General features: G+C 45.9%; 1 protein-coding gene across 1 annotated transcript in view; it reads right to left on the reverse strand.

Moving 5' to 3' along the window:
* Positions 1-3,194: 3,194 nt before the first annotated feature.
* FBXO21 (F-box protein 21) overlaps positions 3,195-18,701 on the reverse strand; it is a gene marked incomplete at its 5' end in the record, with an annotated part of 16,275 nt that continues 768 nt past the window's right edge. The window contains 11 exons of the mRNA XM_009865739.1: positions 3,195-3,498; positions 6,256-6,413; positions 7,407-7,597; positions 9,693-9,825; positions 10,566-10,742; positions 11,589-11,725; positions 11,949-12,082; positions 12,943-13,089; positions 14,799-14,920; positions 16,698-16,792; positions 17,741-17,876. Coding sequence (XP_009864041.1) covers positions 3,320-3,498; positions 6,256-6,413; positions 7,407-7,597; positions 9,693-9,825; positions 10,566-10,742; positions 11,589-11,725; positions 11,949-12,082; positions 12,943-13,089; positions 14,799-14,920; positions 16,698-16,792; positions 17,741-17,876 — 1,609 coding nt within the window. The remainder of the gene's footprint in view (positions 3,499-6,255; positions 6,414-7,406; positions 7,598-9,692; positions 9,826-10,565; positions 10,743-11,588; positions 11,726-11,948; positions 12,083-12,942; positions 13,090-14,798; positions 14,921-16,697; positions 16,793-17,740; positions 17,877-18,701) is intronic.

The following is an 18,701-nucleotide window of genomic DNA, read 5'->3' on the forward strand; positions in this document are numbered from 1 at the left end:
CCCAAGGTGACCCAGGCCCAGAGGACTTTTGGTACCGGAGCAGATGGCCCAGGACAGTCTTTCTGCTCGTCGTGAAGTCAGACAAGAAATGGGCAACTCCACCCCCTGCAGAAAGCAAAACATCCGTTGTGCCAAGGAGCTCTGCACAGACACACAGGACAGACTGCGATGGATATACAGACGTACCGCCATTAACACACGCACATCCACGCAGAGCCAGACGTTACTCACGGACACAAGCAACTTTTGGGCTCCACTGCTGTCATCTTGGGGAAACCATGAGTGCAGAGACGCTCATGTTGACAGGAGGGGAGGGAGGGACAGACGAGCTGCCTGATGCGCAGGCGGACACCTAAGGTGACCTCCATCAGCCCACAGAGGCGTTTTCCAGCCACGCTGGACCTCGGAATCTCAGCCTGTGGGAACTGATGTGTGCCTTGAGGTCGCTCAGGTGAGGATCGAGAGGTATCCTTGGGGTTTCTTTTACAGTTTTCCCTGGCTGCCCTGGATCTGAGGTCTCCTGCAGCTGCCAATACTTACGTGGGAATTCCTCCTCGCCAAAACCCAACCCACGCAGGGGCAGCCGCCAGCACACAGAACGAGCTGGCACACCGAACCGAACCCGAACTAAACTGGGAGCCTTTACACACTTTTGGTTTTGCCTAAAGTCCCAAAATGGGACTTTCTGCCTATTGAAACGCCTCCGGTCTCCTCTCATTTTGGCCCATCCAAGGCTGCACTGGTGCTCCTGGGTGACGCCAACACCCACGTAACCACACCCTGACGTGGTCAGTTCAGCAAAGCGGGCAGGTAAACCTCTGTGAGGACACAGCTCCTCTACAAAACACCTGCTGAAAGACTGGGAGGTTTTAGTTACAGGGATGGCCTTGCGTACATAAATCGCACGCGGGTGCGCCTGGCCCCTATCGCACAGCAACGCTCCCCTGCCGCACCCCACGCGAAAACGGAAACGGTTCAGAGCCTGCGGGTGGGGGAAGTGCGGGTGAACCCCAAGAGGAGCAGCTCTTGCGCTTCCTCCTTGTCCAGACACTTTTCAAACAGTGGGTGGCCCCAGAAAAATGGGCAAAAAGGGCTCTGAAAAATGCGTGTAAAGAGCTCTGTGAGCTGCTCTGGGACCCTCTTCTTGGGGCACGCAGTGTTTTTTCGAGAGCGTTAGATACACACTAAGTTCTCAGACAAACTCGGCACCTTTCTCTTGACTCCTGGGGCTTTTTTACAGCACGATTCTACCTGGCGTTCAAGCAGCACCTCCTGACGACAAATCCAAGCTCGGTACATGGCAATTCTCTTGATGCACTTGAGAAGGGCAAGGTGTGAGCAGAGTGCCTGTCTGGCAGAGGGGGGCACAAAGCCCTCCGGGAAACTCGCTGCAGAGCTACCCTCGTCAAAGTTGGGGCTGGGATTGGGGAGCCCAAGCCTCGCTCCTGCCTGCCTGTTCTCATCTACCAGCATCCACCTCGTGACTCAGCAGTGCCATTCCCAACTTTGCATCCCCACTAGGAATCTTTTGGGATCCACTTTCAACTCTCGAAAAGGGCTGGAGGGTTGGGGTCTACTCCAGCCCTCAAAAACAAGATGGATTTTTAGATTTTGCCTAATGATTCCCTAACCCTGTTTTCAGCTGGATCCGTTCTGGTTCCACGAAATTCTTCAACTCCTCCCTCCAAATGCATTTTGGTACAGATTTCTTTAAAGACATAGCTCTACCTGGAGTACAGCACCCTCACCCTTCCTTAGCTCTAACAACAGGGGGCTCTTCCTCCTAAAGCCCCAAGACTCCTGCAGACCACCACCAACCACTCCGCTGGCGAAAGGCCTGGGCTTTCAGTATTTATTTCTCGTTATTTAATCAGTGCTCCATATTCCAAGAGGATGGCATGCAGATCAAGCAGTGAGAAGAGGGCTGTGTGATTTCACATGGCGATAAACCTTAAGTGCTGTAACAGACTGAGAGCACCCACCTAAGCACAGGGCACAGAACCTAATTCTCGTGTCTGACGTAACTACGGGGTTGCAACAGGACCGTGACAGGAGACACGAGCTGCAGCTCATCCACAGGCGTCTCTTCAGAAAAAAAACCAAAGAGAAGCAGGCTCCACACTGCATCGCTCTGCACCCCATAATACCTGAACCCAGAGAAAATCTCTTCTGCAGTGGTTCTGTCTGGGCCTTTTAAGTCATGTTAAAATTCACGCGCCTTAACGCTGCTAAAAGCTCTTTCCTTCCAGGCACTGGAGTACGCGCTCTCCCAAAATCCGTTCTCTTTTGGCAAAAAAAGGTAAAAGGCCTCAAGCCGCAGGAATTAACATCTCTTCCACGCACAGTTTGGCTGACTCCAGGGTTGGCCAGTTTCCAGTCACGATTCCACTGTATTGCATAAATACCTACAGATCGGAGACTGCAGCGAGTGGAAGCTCCCCACACGTCAAAGTCATTTCAGCATCGACCTCAAGCATTTTGTGAAACAGCGCCACGAGGTTCAGAATCATCCCGGGAGCGCTCACGGTCGTGCCACAGATCCTGCCTCGGACATATACGATGAACAGATGGAAAAAACAAGGTAAGAACATGGACTGAGTGTGCTCAGCAGGTGTGGAAAAGGGCTAGAAGCTCATCTTGGGCATTAAGAGAGTCTGCACTGCCCGCGAGGTGGCCGGCTGGACCTCTGTTACCACCACGCTCGACACCCTCGGCAGCCAAGCTGCTGCTGGTGTTGTTGAGGAGGCTCCTTCCCAGGCCTGTAAGGATATTCAAACAGCAGCTCTACGAACAATCAGATTACAGAGGTGAAGCAACATTTTTGACCAAAAATTCAAACCGGAGAAGACAACGGTGAAACGTAAGAGACTTTAAAAACTATCACCTGCATGAGATATACATTTAAAAGTAAAAGAAACAACAAAACCAAACAACGAACGCGACAACACTGCAAAGACAAGCAGTTTCCTTCTCTGGAAGAGGAGCTTCTTCCACGTTCCACACCAGGGATCTCACCGTGTCGACCTTCTAAGCAAGACAATCCCAGAAGGAACAGTACGTGTGAATCCTTCCAAAGGACATCGCGCTTCCCAGTGCCACCGGTCCCACGAGATCCGTACGCTTGGCCTCAGCTACCGACACGTCCCTGTGCGTTTGGGCCAGAACGGGCAGGCAGGCAACGGAAAGATGCTGTAGCACCAGTTACAAAGTTCAATGCATCAAGCCAAAGGATTGTCCCCAAACTCGCCTTCCGTGCAAGTTTCGCAAAGAGGGTAAAGCTACACTCCAGCTGCTTCTGTCCTCGTGATGCCTTCTGGGTTCACTCCTTGCCTGAACTGTAGATCTTCTCGACTGTGGCACGTGTGAGCTCCAAATCCTCCGGGTACCGAATCTCTAGCTCAGTATTTGCTAGGTAGTGAATGCCGGTAAACTCTGAGAAATAGCGGCCGATGTCAGGGTGAGGGATCTCCCGAGGCTCAGAGTTGTATTCCAGGTTCTCTGTCAGGTAAGGAAAGACTCAGTTAGCACCACATGAAACACCCTGTTACAAGGATTTACTAATCCTGCGCCTCTCTCAACTCTTGTTATTGTCTCTAGAAACGGCACCTCTTGATGCTTTAAAGACAAAAAAATCCTAATTGAGGCAAATATGCACAGAATACTGGCACAACTGCTCACGGCGTCTCATCTAAGTGATGCTGACCCCATTTACTAGTCACAGGAAAACTATTTTATGCCTGAGACCACACTGTTCGGCATTAGGTTAGAGAAGCAAGACCTGCTCCCACTCTGTGGGTGTAAGCACAAGGAGAAGCTGCTGCGCTGAGCTCTGACCCCTCAAGTCCCACGAGGGCTCAGTTTCTAGGAGAGATCCTTCTCCAGCGCTCCAAGGTGAGGCCAACTGCATGAGGTTGTGCTGGCAGAGGAGTCCAGCGCTCTCTTGCTCTAAGTCACCAGCCTGGTTTTCAAGCATGTCTCGTGCTACAAAATTAACTCTCCTAAACCCAAATTTCCCAAAGTTAAGAGGAAGTCCCCAAGAAGAGCCTGTTGGTTCTTTCCCAGAGCACCTCCTCTCTACTGAAAGATAACCCAGCGAAGCACAAGTGTTAGAACAACGCAGAAGCACCCGCACTGAGGGCCCCTTTGTTCCCAGCAGCGAGGCTGGGAGGCAGCCCAGCAGCAAATCACACGTGCGGGTGCCCCGCCGCAATCCCCAAATAATGTTATCTCTTCTCTCATGGTGCCAGACAGACAGGTAGAAACCACAGCTGCCTACATCCCAAAGTCTGACTTATCTGCAGGGCAGGAACAAGATGGGATGTAGAGAACATCATTCAGGAATAATTTCTCTGTCTCAGAACCCGTTCAGTTCACTACAGAGAGCACACGCAAGTCGTATCAGTTCACACTCTTTGAAGCTACTGTACGTCGGCATGTGCAGCCAAAAGCACAAGAGTGTTCTACACCCCGGTGGGCCGGTGCAGCCCTACAGGCTTGCAAAGTACCTTCTTCACATACTGCACCACTGCGGAAAACAATTTACACTCCAATCTGCTGCACAGAAGCACGGCTGAGCAGTGAGCTGTATACAAAGGGAAAAACACGGTGATGAAACAGGAGCTGGCAGGGGGGAAGAGATTGAGAGGAGCGAGTTCAGCACTAGGTGGGGAGCCTGAGAAACGTGCTGACTGGCAGTTCTGAGCTGCAGAAACCCGGCCTGTCTGCTACAAAGCAAGCGAGAGAGACAAGAGCGGACAGGCAGACACCAAACTCGCTGTAGGAAACAGGTGTTTTGGAATTAGCTTCAGCTCAACCTACGAATTTACAGGAAGGACTCAAACTGAGGTGCGGTTACCTATAACAAGGTTATTTCTGAGCTGGTTAGCTAAAAATTTGCATGCAGATTTGTTTAAGAGTCTTTCAGTACAAAACTACCATTCCCTCCACAAAGCCAGGTCAATACGTTACAAAATACTCCCCAAATGACCTGAGGATGAATTTTAGAGGGGATACCCGACAGCCAGGCAGCAAGAGTTCAGCAAGCAAGAACAAACCCTTCAGTTTTCTCTAGCAGTATCAGAACACTTGGATGCCACAGAGATGATGCCGTCAACCTACAGCTCGGCTCCAATACCCTGTGCTCTGGAACTAGCAAGATACTTCTTTATGAATGATTAGACAAAAGATGTAAGAGATGACTCAGCCCCAGCGACACAGTGGACAATTATCTGATTAGTTGGTATTTTAATACCAACCCATGGCACACAAGAATTTTTGGTTTATACAACTCTCTGAGAGGCCAAGTACTGCCTAACAGAAGCCATAAGGCTGAGCTACAACATACCCTGCCCCACTTCATCTTTTGGACTCCTGAATATAAAGTAACTCTCAGAAGAGCAAGAAACACCTGCACTTTAAATCTACAAAGGCAGGAGTGTCCCCTCCAGTAAAACCACCACTTGATCTCACGTGTGGGACCAGAATGTGCCAGGGAGCACTCCCTAGCGAACGAGCTGAGCTGCATTTTTGTTCAGCATTCCCCCTCAGCAGCTTCCACAACTTCTCTTAGCAAAACACAGTGAGGCTGTGCAGCTGCCCTGCCAGCTGGATGGGACGCCTCCAGATCGCAAGGAGAAGAGTAATCGTGAGGCAAAGAAACGCTCTGTTCACAAAGTACGGAGTTACAGACGTATTTTTCTTTTTACTTCTTCCTTTCTCCAACCTCACATTCTGATCATTGGACAAGGATTTCCTTTCTTATGGTATGGTGAATAAAGAATGGGAGATAGTGACTTCTCCACCTCTTCCCATGTGGAAAGAGACATTCATTTTTGTCCCGTTCTTATCAACCTGTGCTCTCCGGGATCTTGGCACACACAGCCTCTCGATGACAGCTGCCCAGAACCACGCCCTGACAAGCAAAGCCTCTTCTAGGTCCTGCCAAAGCACAGCTTCAGCTTCAACGACGAGGAGCTGCTGACAGACCTTCAGACTTCTTTTGAAAGCAGCAATCGCAGTTTATGCCGTAAAACCAATCGCATCCAAAACACAGATTACACCAGCGTGGTCCTTAATGTTCATTCCCAGTGGTACTTCTTTCACGGAGAGCAAACAAAGCAGGCTGTGATTCAAGATCGTTTTCCCACCTATCTCAACCTTTACTTAGAGTTTACATTTCATACTTGAATCACTTCAACATCCCTTTCTCCTAACGTACTTCTAAGCAGAGAGTAAACACGGGAGACTCCTGCTCACCTTGAGCAGCGTATCGGCAAGAGCCATCTTCCACCAGCACGTTGTAGAAAGGCTGGTGGGGACCATGTGGAAGGCTGTGGACGTTCATATTTCGTATCCATTCATGGCCCATCATGCAGGCGGGATCCCAGCCGTAAATCACGCAGTTATAGCCATATCTAATTAAAAAAAGAATAATAAAAAATGCACAGAGACTGCGAAAACTTCCGAGCCAGCTCTTTCTTCTCAAGACTAATACAGCACAAACAGGATAGGAACATCCCACGAGTTGGCACACGGATAGCAACAGGAGTTAAAAAAAAAAATTCAGAAAGATTGTGTGCGTTCGTATTTGCATTTTGAGGTGGGAGGGAAATGACCAGGAGTGATTGGGTAAATGGACAGGAACAAACAGCTGAGGACAAAGGAAAACTAAATGTGAGCAAGAAATAAAAACAGGAAAGAGGCTGCAAGTCAGCAACAAGGAGAAGAGGAGACAAGAAACGGGGAGAGAATCAACCACCCTCCTGCACTGTGCAATCACTTCTGTGCCCAGCACACAGACATGGTAATCCCACTACTGAACTCCTGGACACAAAGCCATTGTTGTTTTCAGATTATTTACAAGATCAATTGTAAGGTAATAAAACTGTCACTGCTGACACCCTTAAAATACACTCCAGAGATCTTGCTGGGCTGGAGGAGCGGCCGAAGCAACACAGGGCTGGCATGTCACTCTGGTGGCACAGGCAGGAGCACAAAGCCTCTGTGCAACACAGGAAGAGCAGGTAATACAAGTGCAGGGAAAGACCCACAAGCCATCTTAGCAACCTTAAAATCTTTTTTTTTGAAGTCAATCCTGTTCTTCAGTGCCTCTTTAACCAATAACTGATGTTTCCACAAGAGCTGGCAATTTTACCTGTGTCATATATGATGATTCAGACAAGTCACCTCAAAAACTCACAGCAGTGAGTACCCTCGCTCCCTCAAAAGACTGACACGGCCGTTCCCATTTGTCTATGAGGCAATACGGCACAGATGCACGTGCCTGGCTTTTTCCATCCCCGGTACCTCCTTGCAGACAAAATCACACCTCTCATCACTGCCAAACACTTCCACGTTCACCGTTACGGTTCAGCCTGCTAACGTGGGGATGGTTTTGAAGAGCTCACCTCTTGTGTTTCATAATCAGCCCGATGGAAAAGCAGACCTCTTTGTGCTTCTCATCCGAGCGGTGCTTCACCTCGGGTCCCACCTCCTCCTTCCGACGCTCAATATGCTCCAGGGTATGTTGAACCAAGTACCCGACGGCACCGTGCTGGGATGGATCCAAAGCCTGGATATGCTGCAAGATGTCCAGAACCTTCGGCAACCAAACCAAACAGACAGATTGAGAGCAAGTCTCTGTGGCTGTCCAGCACTTACAAATACATACAGATTATTTCCCAAGTTAGCTGGGTCTAGAAATCCGCCACAGGAGTTTTCCACACAGGATTGAGAAACTTTGCTCTAGCTATACGCCCCCAAGGAGTTCTTCGCACTTGCTTAGCCCGGGGAAACTGCCAACAGTCCACTCCTTTTTCCACTTGTAAAGCTCCCTACTCCCAAGGAAAGGCACTGCTGAGCACAGTAACTTCTTAAAATTAAATCCTACAAGCTAACCGTGCCACATATTGCAACCATAGGCCGCTGCCGAGACCGTTCGAAGGTTTCTGAAAAGTTGAGAGAACGCCGTTGCTAGTCTCGCAACCCGCTGCTGCGAAGTGATGCCACGTGATCTCTGCTGTACTCGAGAACATTTTCGTTTAAAACAGCTCCTCGGCACGTCTGTGGCAGCCTGGCAGAGGTAGAACAGGGCAGCAGAGAAGGAAACGCAAATAACCTCTGTGGTGCTAGACCATGCGAGAGTGAAACGAGAGAGAGAACCTGACAGTTTCAGGATGACTCACGAACACTAAGTCTACGAGTGCTCTCAAAGCAACAAATCCTGTAGATCCAGAACACCTGCCTACCAACACCCTCTGGCACACTGTCAGAGCATCTGCTGCCAAGTTTGCCAGTGGCAGGCAATGCAGTTTTACTCTTTTTTTTTTTTTTAATTTTCCCTTGCTTTTATCAAAAGTGTTGTCTAAACAAGTTGAGAAAAAGACAGACACATCCCAACATCAAATACTTCAAGCACTGTCAGAATCTGGCCCACGCTATCCTCAAGGATTGTCTCCTTGATCACATGATGGAAATTTTGGTCGCTCTAAGTTCAGAGCAGCAATAGCAGAAGAGGAATAGAAATCTCAAGCTACTGAGCATGGACATCAGCCAGGAGGTGAAGAAAATAAATTCAGAGAAAGAACCAGTGAGTAATTAGGTAGGAGAAAAAACACAGTTCAGGCTTCTCGGCCACCTCTTAATTCTCTCGCTAGCATCTTAAGAAGGATGTGACAAATCCTGAAAATCCTACAGAAAGGGATTTGGACTTGGCACAGTGACCACAGCTGCCACTGGCAGCTGGCAACTTCATTCCCTGTTACTTGCAAACATTCTGTGTAGCTCTGCTTGACTTTTAAGATTTCGTACCACTTCCCCTAGATCTGGCAGACTTCTAGCTACAATCCTACCCAATAAGCCTTGAACAACCGGATGCATACGAGGACACAAAGTCCACATTTGCACGTTTTCATCGAAACTGGCAACATGGTGCAGAGAAACTACATGTAAAACTCGGCCAGGGGGTTGTCTTACTTGTTCTGAGAGACAGCAAAATTCAAGTACATAAAGCCTTGGTGCTTTACGAACACATCACTGATGGCCCGAAGGGGGATGGAAGATCTTTCGGCGTTTTTGATTTACATGCTTCTTTCCCTGTGCCTTCCCTGATGCAGACGACCCAGACAACTTCTAAGTCTTGGCACCTTCTTCCCCACATTCACAAACAGCAGGACTTGAGTTGCTAAGCTCATGGTGATATTAAAAAAGAATCCCAAGGACAGGAATGTTACGTTGCTTTTTCGCAAGAGCTGCTGATTGTGTGGCTAAGGTTTCAGAGAAAGAAACTTCCTGCAAGTTTTCTGATAAGGTCACTGCTCCTTTTACATGAGTTTAGCAAGAGTTCTACCACCACTGCTACAGTCTAGGCAGACACCAAACAGAAAGTTCTCAAAAGTCCACTCTCCTGGTGACAAGATAAGCTGTCAGACTTGGGCAGTAAATCATAAATTGTGACTCAGACTTGGGGCTGCTCACCAGTCTCCCCTACGGCAAGGCAAGCAAGAATCATCCTTGTTTCCCTGCTTCACACGGTAGGAATTGATTCTCTGAAACGCAGTAACTCGTTCAATCGCATTTATTACAGAAACAACTTGTGGCGGACTGTAACACAAGCTGATGTAGTAAAAAAAAAAAAAAAAGTCAATAGATTTGCGTTAATAGCACTTAGCCTATCAGAAAATGTAACGAGGTACCTTTTCTGGCCAGATTCCCAGGTGGAAGTATAACCTAGCCTGGAGCATTAGATGCTGCACATTGTCCGGATACATGGCCAGGTACAGATCCAACGAGTCTCTCAAGAGCTGGTAAGACTGATCAGTGCTTTCTCTGCCAGCAAAAAAGAAACTCAGCTGTAAGGCTAGCTCTTCAACCCGGTACTCTGATGTGCAGGGATAGTCACCAAAAAAGGATGCATGCTCATTTAATAAAAGTGACTCCAGCACTGACTGTCACTCGTCACGCCCAACGGCCTGCTCAGAAGGAAAAATGCTACTCAGCCGTCAGACTCTACCCTCCCACTTCTCCGGTACTGTGCGTGGTCCTAACCAGAGAATTCACTCTCCCAGCCATTTTCTTTTGAAATCTGTTTTTGTTTCCCTAGCTTAATTATACCTAAAGTAATCCTTTCACTGCGATTTCTGTCTGTGGCTACTTGGGGAAGTGATTATTGGGGGGCATTTGAAAATAAAACCAGATTTTCTACAAACCAATGGCATCTCTGAAACTGCTCATTTGGCTTGTGCTTACCAGACCATAATGAAGGCCTCTGCTCTCAAGGGAATGGTGGACAGTCCTTACCAGCTTTTCAGAAAGAAAAAAAAGAATTATCTATCCATTTTCTGGAGGGGAACTAGTTTTACTAAATATTCTTCTTTCCACACGATACTGCCGCAGGCGATGGAAAGCAAGTAGCTAATGCAACGTGACATACAGGATTTTCAAGATCCCCTGGGACGACTGACACCTTTTTAAAGCACTCAGACACCGTGAAGAAGCAGTATCAGATATGCACCCAGTACACTCTGGGCCCTTTTTACCACAGGCCGAATGACTCTCTCCGAACTCACCGCTTGCCAAGGTTTAAGAGATTCCCCACCATGCGCTGCAGGACCTCTTTTGAAGTCACCACTCCATAGAACTCCTCTGTTACATGGTGGCCGATGAGGTACTCGCACTCCTTCACCGTCAGCTGCTTCCCCTTCCCAAAGGCGTCAATGTAGGTGTAGTCAAAAATATCTGTGCTTCTATAATGGAATAACGAGGAAATCCAACTGTGATGACAGGTCTCATGGTAGAGCAGGATTACCTAGTTCTGTCTTTCCCTCAAGCTTCTTTGTAAAACAAACATCATTCGTACCTCAGCCCCCTCCTATAAAGAGATTATCTGGTACCTTCGCTCTCCTACCTTCTTCAGACAAGCACACATGAGAGAAGACAGAGAAACTAAAGGGACATTTTACTCAGTCACACCAGTTCTTTGCTTCAGATTTTTCCAGGTTTGCTGCTATCTATTGCTAGATTATACTAAAACTCTGCATGAAAAGTGCAGCAGAGCCCAGGCATACAGCACCTGAAGCCTCATGTCAAAAGAGGCACATACAGACAAAACTATGGCTCTGAACTGGACTGCTGATGTCATTCACAAAATACAGACTTCTGTAAACGGATTGCGATCCGGTCAAATATGTGTTCTGCACTGACTCAGAGAATTAAAAAGTGTGCGTGACAGCACAGAAAAACAGCACTGGCCTCTGTCAACTGTTTTGTACGAAGTGAAGTTTTGTATTAAGTGAAATTTTGTATTAAGTGAAATCAGCACCTCTTTACCTCTTCTCAAGTTTTTCATCATTTTCTTAAGAGAAAGATTACCTCATGGTTGATATTATTCCACACTCAGGAAATCGGTTACCACTCAGCAGCAACAGAGCTGAGCTCTGGGAAAACTGTTTTAGAGGTCTGAATGTTTCCTCTGTGTAGGTTATAATTACGGATGGGAACTAATTAAATATTCTGGTATAGGTCTGGAGCTGTAAATGCGTTCCGGCTTTTATTACTGTGGACACATCTTCAAAATTCAGCAGGTCACGTACCCTTCTTTTCCTTGACACCATCGCAGCAGAAAATGGCTAGGGAAGTTGACCGGTTCCAGTTTGACTCCCAGCTGCCTGGCAATTGTTAAATAAAGGACAGACAAACTGATGGGGATTCCTGTTCTGCGGATCAAAACCTGGGGGATAAAAATAGGTGAGATATTAAGAAAAACACAAACCCCCAAGGTTTGATTTCACAAATGAAAATACACCAACTTGACAGAATGTGCACTAGAAGTCATACTGACTTTACAGCAACTTGTTCCTCAGAGAGAATTATTTGTGTGACGATACTTGGACAAATAAACACCACAAAGAGAATGTCTCAAGCCTTGCAGCCTTCCCCTAACACACACGTACCTGGTGAATGTATGAATTCAGGGAGTTATAGTAATCCAGTTCATTCCCTTTGTATTTTAACTGCTCATACAGGACACAATTCATCGCATCGAGTACCTGACGCTGAAGCTCCACTTCTGGAACCAGGATCTCTCCTAAAAAGACAGGCAAAGAAATAAAAACAAGTGTACTGAGCCTTCATGCAATGAATCTTCTACCAAAATTCTTCATATGGACTGAGAACACAAGAGATTCATGTCAATTTGGATAGTCCAGAGACCGGCTGGAGTTGACCAGCCAGATGGCTCAGTCTCTCTTTGAAAGACGTCACTTTGAAAGATGTCACTTAAAAAACCAAGGAGTAAGACTCTGCCTGACTTTTGCAGATGTTAAAGCACGTACCTTTTCTAGTGCTGGTGACTTTCTGACTCTTGTAGAGGAGAAGAGGTTGAGCCCCTGTCCCACAGCTTTGCTACAAGTATTGTGACTACTTAAGACCCCACAGATAAATGAAGGGGAAAAAAAGCAAAAAAGCTCCCCCAGTCCTGCCTTGCAGAGGAAAAGAGGTTGATCCTCTGTCCCACAGCTTTGCTACAGGTATTGTGACTACTTAAGACTCCACAGATAAATGAAGGGAAAAAAAGCAAAAAAGCTCCCCCAGTCCTTTTTGCTTAGGCAGTATGAGATGAACAGACAACCCTGGGTTATTCTATCCCCAGAACAAACAGCTGTTTCCTGAACAAAGGTTTCAGCAAACATCAGAGTACGCTCGAAGGGGATGAAGAACAGCAGCTCTTTAAGGTGCAAGAATTCAGCAGCCGTTTCACTTTGCCTGCCTGGATCTAGACTTGTAAGAATGCTCTGCAGGAGACAGGAGAGCATGTGTTTCTGTCAGAGTACGCTCGAAGGGGATGAAGGTGCAAGAATTCAGCAGTCGTTTCACCTTGCCTGCCTGGATCTAGACTTGTAAAAACGCTCTGCAGGAGACAGGAGAGCATGTGTTTCTGTACAGTACCTGCCTTGGAAGCCACGCTGGGGTGCCTTGGATTTTTCGTCCGCAGGACTTTGCGCACTTTATCTGTGATATCATCCACCTGCGCCTGGACGCTTTTTAAGCAGATGTCCGACAGCGGGTTACAGTATTGGTCAATTAAAACAGCGCCTGGAAAAAACAAACTACATAAGAAACAGGGCTTCAGTTTGGTTTTTTTTTTTTTTCCTTTGCTTAGTTTTATCTACTCTAAATTCCACGCATGCGGCAAGCGACTGCAGAACATGAGTTTCTATTTAAAATTCGCAGTCATGCACAGGACTTATCACATAAACTGCAAAGAATAATGATAAATACCAGTTAAATTCAGTATTCCATCCTGAAGGGGAAAGCAACAATCTTGAACATTCAGCAGCTACACTGCTAGACTAGGCTTAAGCAACCAACTCTCCGGTCACAGCGCATCTCTTGGCATCCTCCCAATTCATAATGGTTTTTAATTCAGAGCCTCAAACAATCTCCACTTCTGCTTTAGTTCTGATTTCTTCCTGCCACATCCTCCATAGCTATCATTCTTGGTCATCATGTCCTCTTCCACTACATTCATCTTTCCCTTCCACGCCTGCTCTCCATCTTCATGTCAGAAATCCACTATAACAGAACAGATTTTCATTTTCCTTTTGCCCAAGTTCTCTTCTGCTAAACTTCAAACAGGAAAAAAAACCCAGCCCTTTCTCAGAACCTTTTCTTTCTCACCCTGCCACCACTGCTCATTCCAAAGCCTCCATGCGTTCACCTGCAAGAATTTTGCATGGATCATACCTCTTCCATTTTTCTATGTTGCTTTGTCAGCACCTCTGCAACAGGCCAGCATGCCGGGATTTTAGCCTGGACACAAGTTGTGTCTTCACCCTCCAAAGTGGTCCAGGCTGGCCAGGTGAAATTTCCCCCAGGACTACCTGTTGGTGCTCTAACAGCACCTCCATGACAGACAAATATTTGTGACCAGTCTCAATCGTTTCCAGAAAAAGCCACTTTCGGCTTTCCTTCTTGCCCTAATACGGTCCCTTCTTGAAAGCCTACAGCCACCAACAAAAAACCAGCTTTGGTGTCAGAGCCTCTTTCGCACAACATTTTTGAGGTATATACTCAGAGTAAGGGACTCTTCTACAGACACTGGCAGCTTTTGTCTCATTCAAACAGCTATCTTCTCCATAAGAAGCTTGAAGAAGAGCATAATCCACCAGATCGAGGACATGAATTGCAAAAAAGCCTTTTCTTCCTTCATACCAGGTGCCTTCCTGATTCAATTTCCATCCACTGCCCAACACTACACCGCACAGCTTCAACACCCCAGCTCTCAAGAGAACGCCACAGTGTGCAGGCTATGAGCCGCGACCGCAATTCCCCCTGCCTACAGCTTGCTCCCTGCCCTTATTTGAGAAGCTCCTGGGAAAGGAGACAGTAGGGAGCAGACTGGCAATCAGATCAGCTGGTCTGTCAGGCCGTATTCATAGTTAAAAATCTTCTGCAATGTCAGCTAAGTAGGACGCTGAGCTACTGCTGACTTCCTCAATACATCTGGATTGAAACACAAGCGTTTGAACGTCTTCTCTGCTGTTTTTCAGCTCATCTGTCCGCGGGCAATTACACAAGCAGCACCATCAGAAGCTAACGCAGTCCTGAGATTCTGATGCAACACTGTGCAACTGCTGCAGGATTTTAAGAATTCTGGGTACATCAAAACCCCAAACTTAATTCTGAATCATTGTCCAAGGGCTGGTTGAAATATAAGCAAGGAAGGATCTTTCCAAGTACAAGGACAATGACGTTAAGCTGTCACTAGCTGCTCTACGCAGGATTTCTGTCAAAAGACTTACCCTCCAAAAACGACTGCCGATCAGTCGGGCGTTGAAGATATTCCTTCAGATTTTTTAATATATTCTGTTGCCGTAGAAAGTAGAGAATTTTCTTTGCATAGTACTTCCAGGTGAGACCTTTCCTGCATATTTAAATACAAAAAGCAGTATTGCCCTAAAGAAGCACTTTAAGGGTGAACATGCGACTCAACTTTTCCAGGGAACGCAGGTTTACAACGGAGACCGTTGCTTTTCTAAACAAGTCTGACAATACCAGCAGCAAAGCGTCAACCAAAAAGGCAAGTGTTAAGAGGAAATTCGTCATCAAAACACCTACAATGTAAGACACTTGCAAAACATCGCTTCTATCATCTCTGATTTGTATCTTATCACTAATATATAATTTTGAGAAGATACAGCATCATGGGAAGCAACACGGATCCTAATTAAAGTAGCTCAGGAGTATCTGATAAAATCCTGTATTTTATTCCTATTTATTTTATTCCCTCTGTCTACCTGGATCCCTCTAGGCAGAATCAACCTTAAAGTATCCTCTCAGCACTAAAAAGAAATCGCTGAGGGTCGTGAATGCAGGACCAGTATTTAAAAGAAAACAAATTAAGAAAAAAAAAATATCTGGAGGAAAAGAGACCTCTGTTGCTCTGAAAAAGCAGGAACAGATCAACAACTGGTCAGCAGATCACAGCATCCAAAACTCTACAGCTTTCATAGTAAAGCTCCTTCAAATTCCAAACTAACAAAGCCAGAATTCTACTGATTCCCAGGCTCTGCCCTTGCCACATGTTTAAAACTAGTCCAGTTGCCTTCTTCAAAAAAACCCAAAACTCTTTCCAATTTCCTCTCCTCCAGACTGCAGCCTTCTCCATCCGACTGGACAGGAGAATAATCAAACCTCATAACATTTTATCCTCTTCCAATAAATTGGGATGCTCAACCGGGACAACTGCTTTATCAGGCTACCCTCCAGGGAGATGATTTAGCCTAATGCTCCTGAATGGCAACGACTACAGCTTAATCAGGGTGTAATTAGCATCAATTCTGCTTTATGGGGGAGGCATTTGGCCAGTGCAGAGGCTCAACAGCTTTTTAACCAATTGTAAAATGAGAGATGTTTAGTCCCAGTTCAAAGAGAGAAGGTAATAAAAGGGATGTGAAAAAGCAAAAATGAGATGATTGCCATTCCCGTTTGGTTTTTTCAAGCTCTACTAACAGTTCCTTTAATCAAGGCTATTAGACTCCATTAAGAGCAATTTATCGCTGCTTTGTATCACAGTAATATCAGCATGGTTTATATGCTACCAGCAGAAAAAACCTTCAAGGAAAGCTTATTCACCTTGCCCAGTGTTCACCACAGCGATGAAAATACCTAGGCAGATGCAAACCAGAAATTTTATTTACCTGCTTGGCATTTCACCCATCTGAATAATTTACAGTGGCTGAATTAAACTCAGTTGTTTGTTTGGGGACAAAAACTGAACTAACCTACCACAGCTCAGAAAAGCAACACGGAAAAAATACCAAACAAAGCTGTAGTTTCACAATACAGGGGTTCACGGTGACAATCCTCGAGTATTCCTGCTTCCCTCCGGTGCTGCGGCCTCATCCTGCAAATTGGTTCAGCAAATCAACCCAAGTTTAAATAAAAAAGGAACACAAGGATGGGAACTCCTGAAGCCAAGACTACGCAGGGAAGAGGGTACACGGAACGTGTCCTGAGAGGTGTCGAGAGTCTGCAAGGAAACAAGCAACAAACAGCAACACAAAGCCAGAGGACATCCTTCTTGTAGCATAGCTTATAAGCTTTCTTCTGGGAATATTAAATTTGTTCCGAAATTAAACACACAGCAGTACTTCCTGACTGGAAAAATTCCTCACATTTCTAACCCCTCCTTTCCTTACCTTCCTTCCATGTTAAGGATACACATCAGTTCATCCTCAAAAAAATGACTTGGGCACCCGAGAGTCTCAATGTCACTGAATCCATCACAGGGGACCTGCCAAACCAGACAATGAATTATGCAGAGCAAAAGAGACTCTTCCCAAAAGAATATAATGCCATTAAAAGTCTCAAACTCAATTTAATTCTTTTGTTTTGTTTTGTTTTTAAGGCATCTCCAAATACCCTACTGGCCCCATCGCCTTTTTCTCCTGGGGTGAGGTGCTAAGCCTTGCTTAAAGATAAGAAGATCTCAACATGGGTCTCTTACATCTTTGATGAATTCTCTACTGGACCACAATGTATTCATAAAGGAGCCACAGAAGGGTGGCTCTTTAATGTGAACTTTTTGATTCAGCCAAAGTTATGGGCAGCATTTATAGAACCATAGAATCATTAACGTTGTAAAGATGTCTAAGATTGCACTTACACCCATTTCACAGAATTTCAGGCTGATCCAAACCCATCAGTTAGCCCAAACCCATCCACTAAGTGAAGAGACCATGAAATAAACTGTTGTTCCACGTGCAATTAAGTCTCTCTGAGAGAGTGCATCTGCACACCGAAGGCAAAAGCATCTTGGCGTCACAGTTATTAAATATTAGATATATATTAAATAATGCACTTTGCAATTCAGTGAACCTATTGCGTCTCAATCTTGTTTTCAAACGACTCCCGACGACTCGCAGAACGTATCCTTACATGAGGCCTGCAGCGAGATAAACCTGCAGGCTGTGGCGTGTGTCAACAAAGCCCTGGTCCTACAAAAGTTCCCTGAACTTTGTCAACGAGCAAAGAGCTTTTAAAGCTGTGGCGGGAACTGCTGAATGTGACACGCAGGGCTCTGGACCTCTGGATTTTGAACTCGCTCTTGCCTTTTGGCTGGTCATTTTCAGGCAAAGCGAGGAAATACCAACTTTAAAAAGATGTGAAGACAAAGACTAACTAATAAAAAGTACTAAGCAACAAGCGAGGATGTTGCACATACACAGAGACAACGACTTACGTGTTCTGAAAAGAATCTTTTTGAGAACGAAGCTACAATTCTCTGGGCTTCTAGACCAGCGTTGTGCCGTGCTTTGTACTCTTCAAGCCAGCTGACACCGTCCGTGTGGCTGTAGTACTTCAGCAGTGATGGCCATCTACGCAACAAGACACAAGTAAATGGGTTCTTTAGTATTTCGACACCACGGAGAACCTCCAGAACTGTAAAATGTTGCTTATTGTAACCACGTTGTGATGTGAGGAGCTGAGATACTGCCAAGACCCAGTATAACTTTAAACGTAACTGTATAAATTAATCTATTGACTGACTCAAGCATCGAAGCATAATCCCCAACTGATTTCATGTGCATATTAATAGTTATTTAGAATTAAGCTCTCCTGAACTCTGCCAACAGGAACCCTTCAAAAGGTTCACACTCCAGGTATGCTTCATACTCCAAATGCTTCTGTGATCTCCTCTAGAGCTTTGCAAGATAAACGTAGCATCACGTTAGTAGAAGAGTTTTATAATTTTAAAAAAAAAGATTAAAAAACAATAGAGTTGGCCATACTGAAGAAGTATCACATTTCAGCTGACTTGTCATCCAAGAGAGCGAGAATTCATTGTCCTGTGTTCATACTGCTACGTCGTGGGTCTAATTAAAAGGGTGCACAAAACCGAGCTCCCTCTATTGCCCTTGTTGGTGGCAACACCTACTGGAGAAAAATCAGATAATTCTGAAGGTAAATTGTGACAGCTAAATGCTACCACGTGTTTAATACAGGAAATAATTATTTTAAAAAAACTCCAACCAAATAGATCTTTCTCGCAAAAGAAAGCTGCACCTACTTTACAGAGTCCAAAAGTCCAAAAGCTGAAATACAGCCTAATAAGAAGTGTTTCAAGGCTCAGCTGGAAACTTCACTCCAGCAACGTTTTGGGGGCTCTGAGCAGCAGCCCCTTTCCTAACAAAGCGGGCACG

Source organism: Apaloderma vittatum, unplaced genomic scaffold, assembly GCF_000703405.1.
Source record: "Apaloderma vittatum isolate BGI_N311 unplaced genomic scaffold, ASM70340v1 scaffold7843, whole genome shotgun sequence".
Lineage (NCBI taxonomy): Eukaryota > Metazoa > Chordata > Aves > Trogoniformes > Trogonidae > Apaloderma > Apaloderma vittatum.